This window comes from Paramormyrops kingsleyae, chromosome 13, assembly GCF_048594095.1.
Source record: "Paramormyrops kingsleyae isolate MSU_618 chromosome 13, PKINGS_0.4, whole genome shotgun sequence".
Lineage (NCBI taxonomy): Eukaryota > Metazoa > Chordata > Actinopteri > Osteoglossiformes > Mormyridae > Paramormyrops > Paramormyrops kingsleyae.
Window position 1 is genome coordinate 15,466,775 of NC_132809.1, and position 16,313 is coordinate 15,483,087.

The 16,313-nt window shown below is 42.3% G+C and overlaps 1 protein-coding gene across 3 annotated transcripts in view; it reads right to left on the reverse strand.

The window, feature by feature from the left end:
* Positions 1–880: 880 nt before the first annotated feature.
* LOC111836482 (microtubule-associated protein 1A-like) overlaps positions 881–16,313 on the reverse strand; it is a 40,435-nt gene continuing 25,002 nt past the window's right edge. For 2 of the 3 annotated variants that reach the window (XM_023797793.2, XM_023797795.2), the window contains 5 exons: positions 15,198–15,280; positions 14,919–15,059; positions 6,591–14,700; positions 5,800–6,032; positions 881–5,634 (listed from right to left, as the gene is read on the reverse strand). In XM_023797793.2, the coding sequence (XP_023653561.2) occupies positions 5,479–5,634; positions 5,800–6,032; positions 6,591–14,700; positions 14,919–15,059; positions 15,198–15,280 (8,723 nt within the window). In that variant the 3' untranslated portion in view covers positions 881–5,478. The remainder of the gene's footprint in view (positions 5,635–5,799; positions 6,033–6,590; positions 14,701–14,918; positions 15,060–15,197; positions 15,281–16,313) is intronic. The other variant, XM_023797794.2, reaches the window with a different exon arrangement.

The following is a 16,313-nucleotide window of genomic DNA, read 5'->3' on the forward strand; positions in this document are numbered from 1 at the left end:
ATAGTAAACCAGCACTCTGCTGACTGCTGCCCTTCCTGTGGTTCTATGAGGGCCGCTCCTCTTCCCCCGGCCCCACCCCTGCCCCAACCCCTGCCCCCTTCTGAAAGTAAGTGGACAGAAGCTTGGGAAGGGAACTCGAGCTCCCATGTCATCAGATGAAATGTGGGATGTGCATGTAGGACCGGGAGTCCCATCAGGATCATTTGGGCTGAGTGCAGCTGGCCTGTGGGAATGGAGACGCAGGCCGAGGATGTGCAATTAGAGAGGCGAACGAACAGCGAGCCGCGTGAATGTGGCTAGATGAACACGCGTTTGCCAGCGAACCACCGGCCTGCGTTTAAACTCTGCTTCTTCCGAGCGGGGGCTCCGCACCTTTCCTGCATTCTAATTACAGCTCATTCGGCATTAAGAGCTTCAGTCTGTTGCCATAGAGACACGTTTCCCTCTGGACCAGCCTCAACAGACAGATGTCGGGTTAGATGAGAAAAACAGGGTAGAGGAATATGGTTAGAATCCGCTCTTTATTTAAGCCAGTTACAAAATGGCAGAATGCCCAAATCCTCATGCAAGCCCTACGTTAGTCGCTTCTCTTCCCTCGTTTGGTACTCTGCCCCCTTTACTAGCCCTTGATTTATACATGAGCATCGGTCGGGGTCCTCAGTTAGAGCAATGACCCTGAATGGCATTACCTGCTTACAATCCTGGGGATCTTTTGATATTTATTCAGGAAAAAAAAACCTTTTTGTTACCTGAAGAGACGGGTGTGAGCCTTTGCAACGTACAAAATATTGTTCATTTTCAAGCGAATAAACATGGGATAAAAGATTCACGACCTTTACTAGCGTATAACTCAAAAACCAAAACACAAAGCATTCCCGAGTTTCAATAAATGTACTTTATTTCCCTTTTAACTGATTTCATGATAAGTAGTTATACTCTTATTTTATATTTAAAGAGATACAGAGCTTTGCACACAAACAGATGAACTAGGATTATACAGCACAGGACAGACTAGCTATCACAGTGCCTCAGGGAGTTATGCCACAGGGGGACAGATGCACAGCTGGATCACACACGTGCCATTTTGGTACCACCAAACCATTAAAAATATATATATTTAGTTGAACTTCCTCTTTAGCTATTACATACGTGACTATAATTCATGTTATCACATGCATGAACAAGCAGAACCTTCTGGAAGAAAATGACTTGAGGGATCCATCGTGGCTTGGAGTTTGCTTCACGCAGGAGACCGCTGCTGTGTTGTTTAAATTGTTTTCTCTCTCTCTTTTCTTGGAAAGATTTAGAGGGCAATTTAAATCTTCTAAAAAGAAACACGGTCACCTTAATGCATTTTCTTAAAAAGTATATACATGTTACTATTTCAATCTATAAACTTTTGCAACCGTGGAGAGTGTTTTACAAGGGCAAATACGCAGATTTTTTAGATGTCAAAAAAAATCTAACCGTATCAGGGACCTTCTATGCTCTGGGTATTGGGGAGATAATCCATAATAGCCACATACCACACATCACCCGTACAGATACGCTAATATTACTCTCTCAGGTCCCGCGCTTCCACAAAAGGCGTGAGTCACATTTCCTTACTGATCCCACTCGCACAGCTATTGCTCCAGCTCACAGTGTGGGTCACATGTCTTATTCTTGTGTTGGACACGTCGGGCCATGTGCCTCTTGTCCCATTAACGGCATATTTCAGAATTACATCTCTACATTCAAAAATGTCATTTCAAGTGAGAGCTTTTTGCCCCTGAAATGGCAAAATAACCGTCTATCTTGGGCACTGTGGCTGTGGACGGGGGTACTGTGGGTGTTTTTCTGGGCACAGGGATGGTGCTACCTGTGGTGAGTGTTTTTGGTATGAAGAGGACGTTGTCTGGCATATGGCATGACCACCACACACAGGTTCGAAAAGCAACTGGAAGCGTGAACAAAATTAATAACTTTTATACCAAGGAGATGAACCAGAGATGTTGGCAGTGAAGTGAGTGGGGGGGGGGGGAACCACCAGCCTCTAGTCTTCCCTGAACAAGATGCTGTAGCACACTTCTGTTCACTGGCTAACCATCCCAGCATGTGCTACAGCACCTCACATTATTATCTGCACACAGATCCAAAACCAGTATCACTCAGTCCACAAAAGAGCGAGGAGGGGCCGCCATGCACCGCTGGCTGCCCCCGCAGTGCTCACCCGCAGCCACTCTCGCCACACAAGCATGCACGACACGTATCCTCACTGCATCTATTGCATTAGTTGAGAGAGAAAGCCAGTTCGTATGACTACAATAAAACATACAACGAATGGAGGACATTTACAAGAACTCTCTCTCTCAGGAAGAGGCACCTTGATAACTCATTCTCATAAAATCTGAGTGCAAAAATTAAAAAATAAAAAAACAAGACCTGTGGGAACACCACTTAAACACATGTAATATAAATCAATCAGTAACTTAAAAAATGTAGAACGTTTAACAAGCACAAACAAAAACACCAAAACTTCAATTATACAAGAGATACTTAAAATATGAAACAATTACAGATGTTTTGAATATAATGCATATGTCTTATCTAAGCTAGTTATGTATAGCCCCTCAAAATGCAAATTTATCCATCTTCAGGGCTAACAATAAGGGCAGATTTAAATTTGTTGATAGCATATTTACATTTAGTACATTGGCAGTAATATTTCAAACAGATTAACTTTCTTATATAGTACTTCTGCGCACACATTTCAGACAGTATGATAGCTAACAGGTCACTGTTAAAGCAGTTAATATGGTCCCTACAACATGTGCTTTTTAATTACTACACTTGCAGATTTCTGTTGTAGGCTTTCCCTCAGCCCCAGTCAAGAAAAACCAGCCTTTGCTGGGTAAAGAGCTATTCGTACATTATCTTTATTTAAATTTCCTGCGACCTTTGATCTTTCGTGACCATTGGCTTGAGAAGCCTCTTGGCTGCTATAACGGCCATTGAAAGGAAGAAACCTCACTGCGGGACCTCAGAGTCAAACAAGGCTGGTCCCTCAACGTATATGGGAATTACAGCTAGAGATCTGCCATTCATAAATTCAGGAACTCTCTATACCAAATTCAGGAAATAAAATAGCATCATTTATAAATCTGTGGTCATACTGGCAAATCAACTGGGTTGGATCATGCTCTGCTGGAGGGGTCCAATCCAGGACAGCAAACACAGATATTTCTTCATTGATATATGCTGCGAACAGCAAAAATGTTAAACATCCAATATCATGGACAGTTTTAGACACTTTAAAACAATCCAGCTTGGCCAATACAGTGCGACTTTTAACAGAAGCTGGACATTATTCAATTACTGGGCAATAAGAAATGTAGAGGAGACTACTGGTCCATCGATTGGACAGTGGAAAATGTAAAGGAGGTAGCATGTCCACTGATTGATCAGTGGGAAATGTAAAGGAGGCAGCAGATCCACTGATTGGACAGTGGGAAATGTAAAGGAGGCAGCAGATCCACTGATTGGACAGTGGGAAATGTAAAGGAGGCAGCAGATCCACTGATTGGACAGTGGGAAATGTAAAGGAGGCAGCAGATCCACTGATTGGACAGTGGGAAATGTAAAGGAGGCAGCAGATCCACTGATTGGACAGTGGGAAATGTAAAGGAGGCAGCAGATCCACTGATTGGACAGTGGGAAATGTAAAGGAGGCAGCAGATCCACTGATTGGACAGTGGTAAACATAGCGTAAACACGCAGGTAAAACAACTTCCTTCAACTCCTCATTCTTAAGTAAAATTTGCCTTCACACATCCTTACAAAATCACTTTATCACAGTAGTCATTATTCATCTTGTGTTTTACGCACATTTCATAGACATATTTAGTCTTTTGTAGTCTATATCCAGCTTCTGAAGCTACTGAAGAAGCCCCATTGCATACAATCACCTAAATAAATGCAAGGTCAGATACACTATAGATGCGTCAGAAACTGCATATTTACACAATACATACTGAATTTCATTTGAAGCCTACTACTCAACCATTAATGTAGTATGTACCGTATGTATGCATGAGAGCAGTATGCATGCACTCAGACAGACTGTGGTCACCATCTTGCATATTACCTGACTCAGTTATTTACCAATGATTTAGATTGACCCCAGTGAAAGTTAAAAACTATGTCAAGCTATGAGATTAGAAATTTTTGACGGTCTTTGCTGCTCCAGTGACCTTGTGGGATAGTGTAGCATCCATCGGTTTTACATTTCGGAATTTCGCAGAATGTAGTATGTCATCCGGATACCATTCGCTTACTGTCTCATCCATACTGAGGATTCAGACATACTTCGCATACTATATTTCGCATACTACAAGTATGCGATTTCGGACGCTCTCCATGTGAAACCTGTAGCTCAACATCAAAACACAAGCATTTAGTCTAACTTTTAGTGTCTTTCTAATAGTCTTTAATCTCAACCGAAGGAGCACAAAGATCAGAGCACAGCAACCTGCAGAAAAAGCCAAGTAGACCAAAACATACAGTCCACCTCAGTAAAGCTGGGAGGGAATAAATCTGCAGTATTTATGTAGTATGACTATGAGAGTCTGGGCAGAACTCCATACAACAGAATTTTTATTTTGCTTTTACTATTTTCTTGTCTATTACTTTTGAAAACTGACCTCAGTTCTAACTACCTGCCTAAGACTACAATGATCTACATACATAAGAACCAAATTGCTGACTCTAAACATTTATCAATATAATAATTACATCCATTTTTATATTGAACCACAAACCAAGACTATTCATTAAACACTTTGCAACTTGCAATACGCGGCACAAATTCATTTCAGCTTCACCATATAAAAAGCTGCAGATAAGGAACCTTTTTTAAGCATTTAGTCAAAACCCTGGTTCGTTCGTTGTTTTCAGTCTGTCTGTTAAGGTTTTCGGTTTACATATTTTTTTGCCCCCAAAGCTAATCTTTCCCCTTAACTTTGTTAATGGGTATGTCCAGGGTTCAGCTTCGGTTTGTGGGTATGTAGGTATGATATGAAGGTGCTTTCAAATTACTTTGAAGGTATTTAAATAATCAGGTTCTATATGAGTGAATTGTGATTTGTGCTGTTCATTACAGAATTCTATGCATATACACTGTTCGTTGCTGGCCCCGCCACCATGGAATGGCCTCTGGTACCTCAGAGAGTTAAGTCGTGATAGATCCTGTCTGCTAAATCCTCCGTACCATGAAATTTGTGTACATTAACTATCTGTCAGGAACTAAGATATGGCAATAATTAGGAATCAGATGGGAAATATGTAATATTATACCACACATGACCTTCATTATGAAAATATATATGGAGTGGTTTTGAAGTGGTTTTGCTTGGCTAAACAGTATGTGAGTCTCTGTCCACCAGCTCTGGAGAAGCCAATAACATGAAAGAGCCTGAAAACAAGGGGGCTGGTAGGAGCTCAAAACTCAATCTTACAGGCAGGAAATGACTCGTCTTGCATGACAACTGTGCTGCTGCTGGCCAGAACCATAATGTTGAGATTCTGCTGCCTCTCATGGGTTTGCTGGTACCACTCTCGGGTCACCTCCGTGTCATGTGTGGGGATCAAAGTCACCTGTGTACAGAGGTTAAAGGTCATTGTGTGATTTTCCATGCAAAGGGCATTGCAAGAAAGTTTCACACGGAAAGTGAGCACGTCCGAGGAGGACATTAAAAACTGGCACTGAAAATACAACAAAGTAAGAAAAAGGTACTGAAATAATAACAGCAGAGCTCCTACCTGGAGGTTGGTGCCCCACTGGGCTTTGCCATCCAGCAGCGCGTCCAGAACGCTACGACTCGGTTCTCCGCAGCTAGCGTCATTCCCGGTCACTACGTAGTAAGAGGAGCGCACACGCTTGAAAAACTCTTGGTCCACGTTCTTGGCACTGCAGTGATTAGGGATGTAGGCCAGATCCACGTAAATGGGCGAGGCAGAGGACAAACCAGAAGTCGTTTTCTGAGAGCTTGAACCTAGGATGCAAGGAATAGATTGTAGATCACAGATTTCTTAGAATCATCTCTTGTGTTTCATGGTATTCTACATTGTTTAATAGTAATATAGGTGATGAGTATAAAATATATTGGTAATAGTTGAATGCCATGTCTAAGAATCTATTAACACATTCATAACATGTTATGATGCATTCATAAAGCATATTAAGCATGGCTATATTAATAAAAAAGGCATAATACATTACAGCCATGTTTATGATGCATTATGAATGCTTTATGAAGTTCTCATCTATAGTGCACTACAGATACCTTCATAAAGCTATACAAAGCATTCCGTACCAATCAATAATGCACTATGAAGGTATCCATGACAGCGTCACTGGAGCTTATGAAGTATTATAATCAATGTTATAATGCATTATGTCAGTCAATAGAAGATGCTGTGATGCATTATTAATTCTTAGAACTGACCATTATAACGTATTATGAAGGTATCTGGTATCTAAATTAAGAAGGTATCTATAATACATTGTACAGGACAGCTTCATATGTTACCAATATATCTGTTGCTCCCACCTGTGCTGTTTTTCACACCATTGACCAGTCCTTTTCCTGGATTGTGACTAGACCTGTATGTTTCGTCCTTGTCCTCACCTCTGGATCCTTGACTGTCATGTGTTTTGGATGGTTTTGATTTCTTTTCTGAATCTTGTTTTTTCAATGAAGATGAACGTGGCACAGAATCCTTAGAAGCTTGCTTGATAGGGGTGAGTGATCTCTTCGCCTTTGTTTCAGTTTTACGAACTGGGGAAGCAGACTTTGGCTTTCCAAGTGACTTTCTTAAGCCTTTGTTGGTCTTTAGGTCCTTTTTGGGCAACTTGTCTGCATAATTTTGCTGATTAGACAAAACCTCTGGGTCCACCATGCACACATCAGGGCGTGGAGGATGGGGTAAGGGGTCCCTCGGGGGTACAGGTGGGGGATCCTGAACCCTATGAGAGGATCTTGGTGAGGGTAAATGGGGATTTCCTCCACCAGTAACTGAAGATAATCTATCTACTGGCAGGTGTTCAGTGTCTTCGTCTGAGTCCAGATTGCCTTCGGCAGTGATTGATGGACATTCTTCAGTCTCGGGTGGCACATCAGAGTCCGACTGGGAGGGCAAGGATTCGCTTACCGAAGTGGGCGGAGTCTCCTCTCCAGCTAAGCCTATTCCAGCTGCCATAGTGCCAGGAAGATGTTGAGATCCACTGCCATCTCCAAATCCACTGGGGACATGGTGGTCTTCCTGTTTGCAGGACTTCATCATAGAAATGCTCTTCTGGTTATCATGTTCCTGTGAATGGTGGCTCCCAGGATCTTCTTCTTCATCGTCACTGGAAAATCCATGTGGACTTGGATTAATGAAGGAGGGTGATATCTCTCCTTTGCGGTGTTTGTACTCAGAGGATGAATAAACAGTGGAGGTTGAATAGGCGTAAGAAGCAGCCCCTGTACAGACATCCTGAGGAATGGCAGTATCCTTTCCGGAGTCGCTCAGTGCTTCTGGGAAGAAGGAGGAATGAAATGTCTGATTGGTTGATGCCAAGGTTAGAGGGCGTGGTGGACAATCAAACTCTTGGTGTTTGTCCTTGGCTTCACCTTCCTCTTTATAATGCATTGTATGAGCCCCTGGACTTGCTCCAGGCAGATTCTGTGCTTCTGGCTCAAATCTGCTTCTCATTTCTCTCTCCTTTTCTTCATCCTCCACAGTCCTCCTTGCTTCACACAAAGCTGATTCATTAACACTGGGTCTCTGGGCTGTTGCAGATGGAGCTACAGGTGGGCTTAAGCTGACCTCAGTGGGCCCATTTGCTGTTGACGATTGCATGAATTGTTGGGAAGGAGGTGCATAAGAAATCGGTTGATGGGGGGAAGTTGATGTCAGTACACTGGGGCTTTCCTTTGGGCATATAACAGTGAATTGCTGCTTTGTGAATGCATGAGTTTCTTTGCTCCTATCTCCAGCCTCCTCCAAAAGATATTTATTATCCAAACCTTCTGGCTTCACCGATGAAACATCATGAAATACCCGTGCTGATTCCATCCCTGAAGAGTGCAACAAGTTGGAGTAAGACTCTCCAGCACCAAACCGGGAATCATCAGTCCATTCAGGGTGATAGAAGATGTCAGCATGTGGTCCCTTATCCTTTATGGTGCTTGTTGAACTCTGTTTTTTGCCATCTACAACAACAGTGGTAGGTGGGAAGGCTTTCACCTCCTCAAAAGGACTAAGTGGTGAGAATTTGGTGAGGCTTGAGGTGGACTCTGCAGTTGTGGTAGCCGTCATCAGCTTTTCAGACACCTCCAGGTATTCGTCTTTCATTAAACCCCCAGAACTTGAAAATGGAGAATCCATCACAAGGGAGTGTTCATCTTTGAAAGAAGAATAGTCTAAACCAGCACTGTCGTAATCTAGCTTGAAGGAGTCTGAGACAGTGGCAGGTGTTTCTAGTTCCTCTCCAAATTGACGACTGGTTGAAAGGGAAACTGGGGTAGAGGAGGAGTAACTGTAAGATGAGGAGGAAGAGTATGCTGTGGCAAAGGTAGTGGTGTAGGTAAAACCCAAGGGGTCAATGTCCCCTGCTCTCCTACTCTCAGGTGTCTTCTGCTTTTCAGACTCAGCATCTTTTTCATTGTGGTACAGCTTTTCTTCACATTGTTTACTTGATTGATCAGAGCTGTAACTTTCCTGGTCTTTGATCCCTAACTGACTGCCAAGATCAGACTCCTTGCTGTCTCCATAAAAAACATATTCTGGCCTCTCTTTAAATCCCGAGGATCCCAATTCAGTGTAGCTTCCAGTGAAGAGAGAACCAGTATCAGCTCTACTTTTCTTTTCAAAAGCTTCAGCTTTTGTGTGTTTCATATGGCTGTCGCTGTTGGATCCAAAAAGTTCTGATGAGGAAGGTTTTGGTTGAAGGTCAAAGCTGTCTTCAGGCTTGCATGTGAAAGTCTGGCTATTATCATCATCTTTTTTCATTCCTGGGTGTGTTATTCCAGCAGATTTACCATACGGGCTTACACATTCCTTCTCAGATCTCTCTTTGGAGCCTTTTTCGACATCGGAATCACTGGTGTCTTCTCCTGTCCTTTCTTCCTCATCGTCATCCTCATCTTCTTCATCTTCACCCATTATTAATCTCATGTCTCCGCTGATTGGGGCCTTTTCTTTCTCAAAGTGGTGCATCATGGACTGACTTGAGCAAGAGTACTCAGATGCATGAACACCTAAATGCTGCTCTGGGGGCTTCTGGGATGACTTACTGGCATGGCTGTCAAATTGAGGGTTTGGAGCGAAGAGGTCTTTTTGCCCAAGAGAAATCTGACTTGAAGAACTCATGACATCAGTATCAAATGGGTATTCTTTCCTTTTCTCTGAGGCAGTAGTTTCCTCCCCTTTCACGATTTCATCCTTTCTGGATTGATTTTCACTGACACCATACTTCTGTAAAGCATCCACTGAAGGCTGAGACTCCAAATTACGTTGCTCCCATGATGATGATGATAGTTCTTTTTTGCTGTCCATGCCAGAGAATAATTTTTCAGTCTTTGGTGACATCTCATTCTTTACTTCTTGTTGCTCTAGTGAGCTGTCTACTTTTTTCACTTTGTCTAGATCTGTGGACAAGTCATCAGGGTGCACCTGCTTATCACTTAAGGCAAATGAGTACGGATCGATTTTTCCGGCTGTTTTATTTTCATACATCTCTGTGTATGTAAAGCTCTTGACAGATGCATAAGGAGTATCTTGTCTGACTTCCTGCTTGAATGTATCATGGTCATGATCTTTTTGTTCAAGGAAGGCACAAGGACTTAAATGAACACCCTCCTTAGTCTCTGCTGAGGGTGATGAGTATAAATAATCCCTGCTAACTGGCAAAGTCTCTTCTCTGGGAGAACATGACACAGAAAATCCAGATGAACTTTCAGATTTTCCCAGAATATCTGACTGTTTAAGTGTCTTGGTGTCCTCTCCACCTTCTGACAGATCATGTCCACCTGAGTGGTGGCGTTCCTCCTTAAAACCAAATTCATAATCCTTCATGATAGGCTTTTCATCAGGATAATATTTTAATTCACTGTCACCCTCCTGTAAAAGTTTAAAATCATCTTTGCCTGGGGATTCTTGCTTTGTATCTGTTTCTTGGTAAAAACACGAAAAGTGTGATGACGTGTCTTGTTCACTCTCTTTTTCAAACTTTGCCTCGTTCACTGTTTTCTCATCTATTTTCACAGTATCACACACTCTTTCTTTGGTGCGATCTTCCCTTTTGTCTGAACATGGTGATTGAGGCTGGGCGGTTCCTGCATTGTCCTTTTTTTCCATATATGAAAATTCTAAATCAGTAGATACATTATAACTAAAAGTACTAGTAGACCGGCAGTGTGCAGCTTCTGATGTAGCCTCTGTCTTATTAAGCAATGCGCTTTGGTCTTGTCCCGCTGAATTTCCATGTGTGCATGTAAACGGTTCTTTATGATCAGCATGAAGTGACTTCTCCTTAAGTGATGATTCAGCACAATGGTCTAGTTGAGCTGTTAGGGCACTCTGGGAATAAAGATTTGATGAGGGATCATATGTTGGTAAATCTAATTGGTTGGACTCCAGTGATAATGGTCTGGACCCTGCTCCACCAGTGTGTTTAACTCCCTCTTCTTCGTCTGAGTACAAATCCTGAGTTTCATGTTCTTTACCTAATAAAGAGGTATCCACTGTGGGCTGCAAGTAAGAAGTAACAGAGCTTTTGTTTTCTTGTCCTTTTTCTGCTTCTCTCATATTTTTGTCTTTGGTGGACTCCTTTCTCTCAAGAATGTCATCCTCATCTAGGAATCGACTCTCTCTTTCCTCAGTGTATTTAGTTTTATTGTACCCTCTGAGATCCTCATAGTAATCCCCTTCTGTCTCGTTATCACTTTCTTCAAACATTATCCTTTCGCTTACAGTGCTCTTTGGTAGAGAATGTGATGCCTTCACTTCTGCATCAGACTGTGTGTCTTTGTCTTTCTCCTGTTCGTATGCAATAGGTGTCTGCTTTGTGTCTTTTTCCAATGCTAGCCCTTTGTTCAGACCTGGAAGTGGTGAATACTTGTGCTGGTCATATTCCTGTGGGCTCTGGCCAGTCTTTCCATTCTGATCACCACTCTCATATGTTGTGGTGGCCCGTTGTTCACATTCTGTCTCCTGCTTTGTGTGCTGTTGCTCAAATGGTGATTTAATCTTCTCCCCTTCAGGGAACTTCTGGAAAGATATGGAACCTGGACTGGTTGGTCCAGACTGTGATGGGGAGGCCATTTTTATGGTGCTGTCTTCTGGGCTGAGGCATCTTTCCTCAGTCTCCGGGAAAGGAATGGACTCTTTGATTGATGAGGCAAAGGAGGGTGGAGGAGATATCCTTGAGGAAATTGCCATAGCATCAGCTTTGAAAAAAGGAGCCTGAATATCAACTGGATATGAAATAGATTTTAGATCAGCTGCAGTTACTGCAACTGATTGTGTCAAGGATGATGCAGGAGCTTCAAAATATTTCTCTGTATTGTTAAACAACAGTGGGGATGCATATCCTTCTTGGAGCTTGCTAAGTGGAATGTCCACATTAGGAGTTTGGTCCTCATCTTCCTCCTCCTCTTCATCTTCCTCATCATGCACATGTATGGTATTTCCTCCATTCTCGGTCCCATGCACAAAGGGTTGGTATTCCTCAGTAGGTGGCGATTTAAAACATTTATCCTCTTCTAAGGAGGAAGTAGGAGAAATAGTCCCTGCTGAGTGTAGGTACTCTTTTCCCTGGGTAGCGTCAGTGTGGGCAGATGATGGAATGCTGTTGACCACATCCAGGAGTGATGAGCTTTTACCGGTTTCAGTTTCCGTTTGGGTTGCTGTTACAGATGCCACAGATTGATCCTCAGCAACAGAGGTAGCAAAAGATGACAGCTTATCACACTCTGTGATGGAAGTAGCCAAAGAGACATGCTCCTCTTCTGCTAGGGGTGCTGCGACAATGCTGGTAGAGTACACTGCTAATGCAGGATCTGGACCTCCCATAAAACTCTTTGCTGATAAATTCCCTGCCACGGGCCCAGCTGTTGCTTTAATCTCTCTCATACCATGGATGGCATCATAGGAACCTGGCTGATCAGGAACAGAAATGTCATAGGTGCTCATTTCATAGTGCAGGTGTGATATTCTGTCTTCAGTCTCCTCATGAATTTCCTCATCGGAAAGAGTCTGTTCAGTTTCAGAATATCCTGGAATAGTCTCATCTTGTATAAAGGAAACATGGTCTCCTGCAGTTGTCACACTGCCTATGTTGGGCAGATATAGAGTCTCATCCTCCTTTCTGGCTGCATAATGCTCCTCTGGAGGAGGCGGAATATTCCAGTCTTTGTCAAAATCCTCCTTGTCTTCATTGTTAATTTTCAGCGCTTTATCACTTGTATTTAGATTCCCTGTCTTTTCAGCTTCTGCTTGTCCAGCTATCTTCATCTTGTCCTCTAAATCTTCCTCAAGTTTAGCCCTCTTCAACGACTCCGTTTCCTCTTTGGTTGTTTGAAATTCATATTTTTGTATTTCTTTATCCTCATTTATTTTCCCCAGTTTCATGTCATCTGCCTCAGCGACCCTGACACTTTCCTCTGGTTCCCCCATCTTCAGATCACTCTTTACTTTCTCAGACTTCATGGTTGCATCCACATTCTCATATTTCTCTTCATCTTTTGATGGCTGCTGATGTGAAGGCTGCTTTGCCTCAGATAGGGATTCTGCCGCATGTGTGAAATCAGACTGAGGGACAATTTGCTCTTTTTCAGTCTCAGTAGGAAGGCTTGCAATTACAGCGTCGTTTACAAGAGCCTTATCATGAACTGATTCAGCTTCCTGTTTTGAAATTTCATCTCTTTTAAGTTCCTCAAAGTCCTTGGTCAGATCTTCTGGAGAGGAGACAATGGAAAGATTCTCCACTGTGGTTGGCATTTCTGATAGTGATGGTGTCTCTTCAGCAGTTAATGCTTGACCAGTGGCTTGTTCTTGAACTGGTTTACCTTTGGCTTTATCGGTCTTGGGTTTTGTATGACCCTTAGCCTTGTGCAGAGTCTTCCTGACTTCTGGAGTGAAGGGCTTTAGATCAGGTTTGGTGAGCTTCCTAAGCTCAGTCTTTGCAGTGTCCTTCTTTTTGTCTTCCTTTACCTTGACATCTTTTTTCTCATCTTTTTTAGACGTGTCATCTCTCTTAACGTCACGCCTTTCCTTCTTGATCTCCTTTTTTTCTTTTTCCTTCTTCTCATCTATCTTGGACACCCTCTCCTTAGTTGGCTTTTTAATTGACTTCTCTTTCAGTAGTTTCTTCTTTTCCAGCTTTACTGGGTCAGATGTTTTTAGGGGTTTAGTAATTTTGTCAGACTCTTTTAATTTCTTCTCTTTCTTTTCAATTTTGTTTTCCTTTGCAGAGTCACTCTTGGTTTCTGATGCATCCTCCTCAGCTTCTTTCTTAGAAACCTTACCATGTATCTTAGGGGATGATTTAAGGCTCTCTTTGCTATCAGTTCTGTGCTTAACTTTTGTCTGCTTTATTACTGGTAAAGGAGCCACAGAAGATAGGTCCTTTTGAGTAGCGACTGGGTATCTCAAAAAATCTAAATGCTTTAGCTTTTCAAGTCCCTCAAATATTTTGTTTTGTGGTGCATTGCCAGGAAACAAGACTCTAACAATCTTTTCTGTGGGGCAGGCAGGGAGCCACACGACAAGAGCAGTGACCGATGTCAGGTAGGGAACAGATATCTCTGCCTCCTTCCCAGTGGGAAGCACAATACCGGTCTTTGCCTTACTATTCCCTGCCCATTTCTGCATAAGAAACTGCATTTCCTTGCTGTCCTTCACTGGGTTCAAAACGTACATGTCTAGTCTACCTACACCCAGTTTGTGGAAAAGTGTAATGGGCTCAATCGTATTGCTGACCACTCTGAAGAGAGGTTCGGGTTTAATTCCCAGTTTAGTAAGGTACTGAAGTGTGAGTGAAGCCTCTTCGATGCTCCGCTTCACCTTTAATGTTGACTCGGACATTCGTAGCTTCTCTGGTACATTGTAAAACACCACCCCTAGCTCTGGTGAGATCATATTCTTCATCCAGTCCCTATAGGTAGCAGAGCCTTGAGAGTGCTCCTCATCCTTCTCGGCTATCTTTCTCTGGAGGAGTCCATTGATCCCTGGAAGATTGTCTGCACCAATGTGGGTGAGAAGAATGGAGTCAATGCGGTCCAGGTGTCTGACAAGCTTCCAGAAGCATGACTTCCGTTCAGATCCTCCGTCTATCAAAATGTTGAAGCCATTTACAGCAAACAACGCAGAGTCTCCTCGTCCTCCTGGGAAGATGTAGCAACATGGCTTGGACAGCTTAAGAAACCCCCCAGATGTGGGTGGCTCTAGGAGGTCGAAGGGTGATGGGACATCCACTGTCTCCGAGATGTACTCCGTGAACTCAGTAACACCCTCCATCTCTGGCAACACTGGTTCCGGGTTCAGTCTGTAGTCCAAGAACTCTGGGATGAGTGAGCTGTGTTGCCTTAGCGAGCTCCAGCTCCCCTCTCCTTGACAGGACAGTGTGAGCTGGGCCCGCTGCTCTGGGTCTGAACTAGTCAGTAGGCCACTAACCTTCAAGGTCGAATGAGGGGAAGAAAAAAAAAACAGAATCAGTTCAGTATACCATTTCCAGAGATTGTCTTTTATTATTGTCTGTATTACAATTTAAGAGAAACACTCATTCCAGACTGCTCTTAAAGATGTGTATAATTCTGTCTATGCTTGGAGCAAAAGCACATCGATATTACCTAAAATATTGAACAAATACATTTGAGTTTGCTTATTCTCACCCCAAGATAAGAGAATATGGCAGAGAAACGTTGAAAGGTGAACGGCCCACTTTGCAAGATGAGGTCACCAGTTGAGTCTGAGCTCTGGCCACTCAGAATCAGTAACTTGTGTGCAGATGAATCACAGATCAGGGAATGGACCTGGGTTGGTGAGTTGAGAGGGACAAGTTAGTGAGGAAAACAGCAAATTGAGCCACTAAATCTTGGTGTTTATTAAATGGCCTCATGCATTTTAATTAACTAGTAATTTTACTGAAGATTTCCAGCAATAAAACGTACCTCAAAAACAACTGTATCTTCTGATGGGTTCACTAAGACAACAGTTTCAAGAGCATCTCCTTTATGATGTAGCGTTCTTTGGCCTGCAAAAAATACAAAGGCAGTCAGACAAAAAAAACTTGACAGTGTCCCATATCATCTATCTTGTCAGTGGTCACTATGAGTTCCTTGTACTACCATTCGGTTTGGTGAATGCCCTCACCACTTTTCAGCAATATGTGGGCATGTTCTTAGAGATGTGCTGAATATGTGATAAAATACCTTTTTTCCCCAGATAAGATCTATCAGGCAAAGCTAGAATTACGTTATGTAGAACTTGAGAAATGTAAATTCTATTTGAATCAGTTTTTTTTTTTATAAACCAGCCCTACTTCAGTAAAGGAAGCCCTATATTTCTTGGTTTTTGCATTTTTTATTCATTTCTATAACACAGGTCGACAAAAAAAAAATTTTCAGGTGCCAAGGTTTTTTGAATGGACTTAGGGTATTTTGAGGGTGCGCTGAATTCAAAAATCCTATTGAATTAGTTCTAGTTTTTGAGATAATGGATATCCATTAAAATAATGCATTAGATATTCTTAATTTCTTTTTTGTATGATATTAGACTGTTTACTTACTAGTTGTAACTAAAATAAAAATATTCTTGCAATTCTGAATGCTTTTCAAACGTGTTGCATTAATTAACAATGAAATATCTCAGAAACTAGGGCCAATCTGACAAAACCGAAGTCATTTTCTTAATCAGCACCATAAACTTAATATAAAAGCGTTCAGACATCATTGGCACCAAGATCACTGTATACCAGTGTAATTGTTCTCCCTAAAGGTGTTCAAAAAGATGGTTCATGTCTACTCCTATTTTTACACATCCTGATCCTTCTTAACCCTTTGTAGTGTTGATTTATTTGACATCAGCATTGAAGCAGTCTTATCCCAAAGACCAGGAACTGCACCGAAGTTAGACCCATGAAGTCAGCATTGGAAGAATAGAGACACTAACTTGAAGGTACAAACCACCCTTTTCAAGTCCTTACCAATCATAAAGTCTGTAGTCTCTGAAAAATCCTTAAATCCTTGCCTGGCCCTCTTCTTTTCAAAGTTTGCTATTGCAATTTC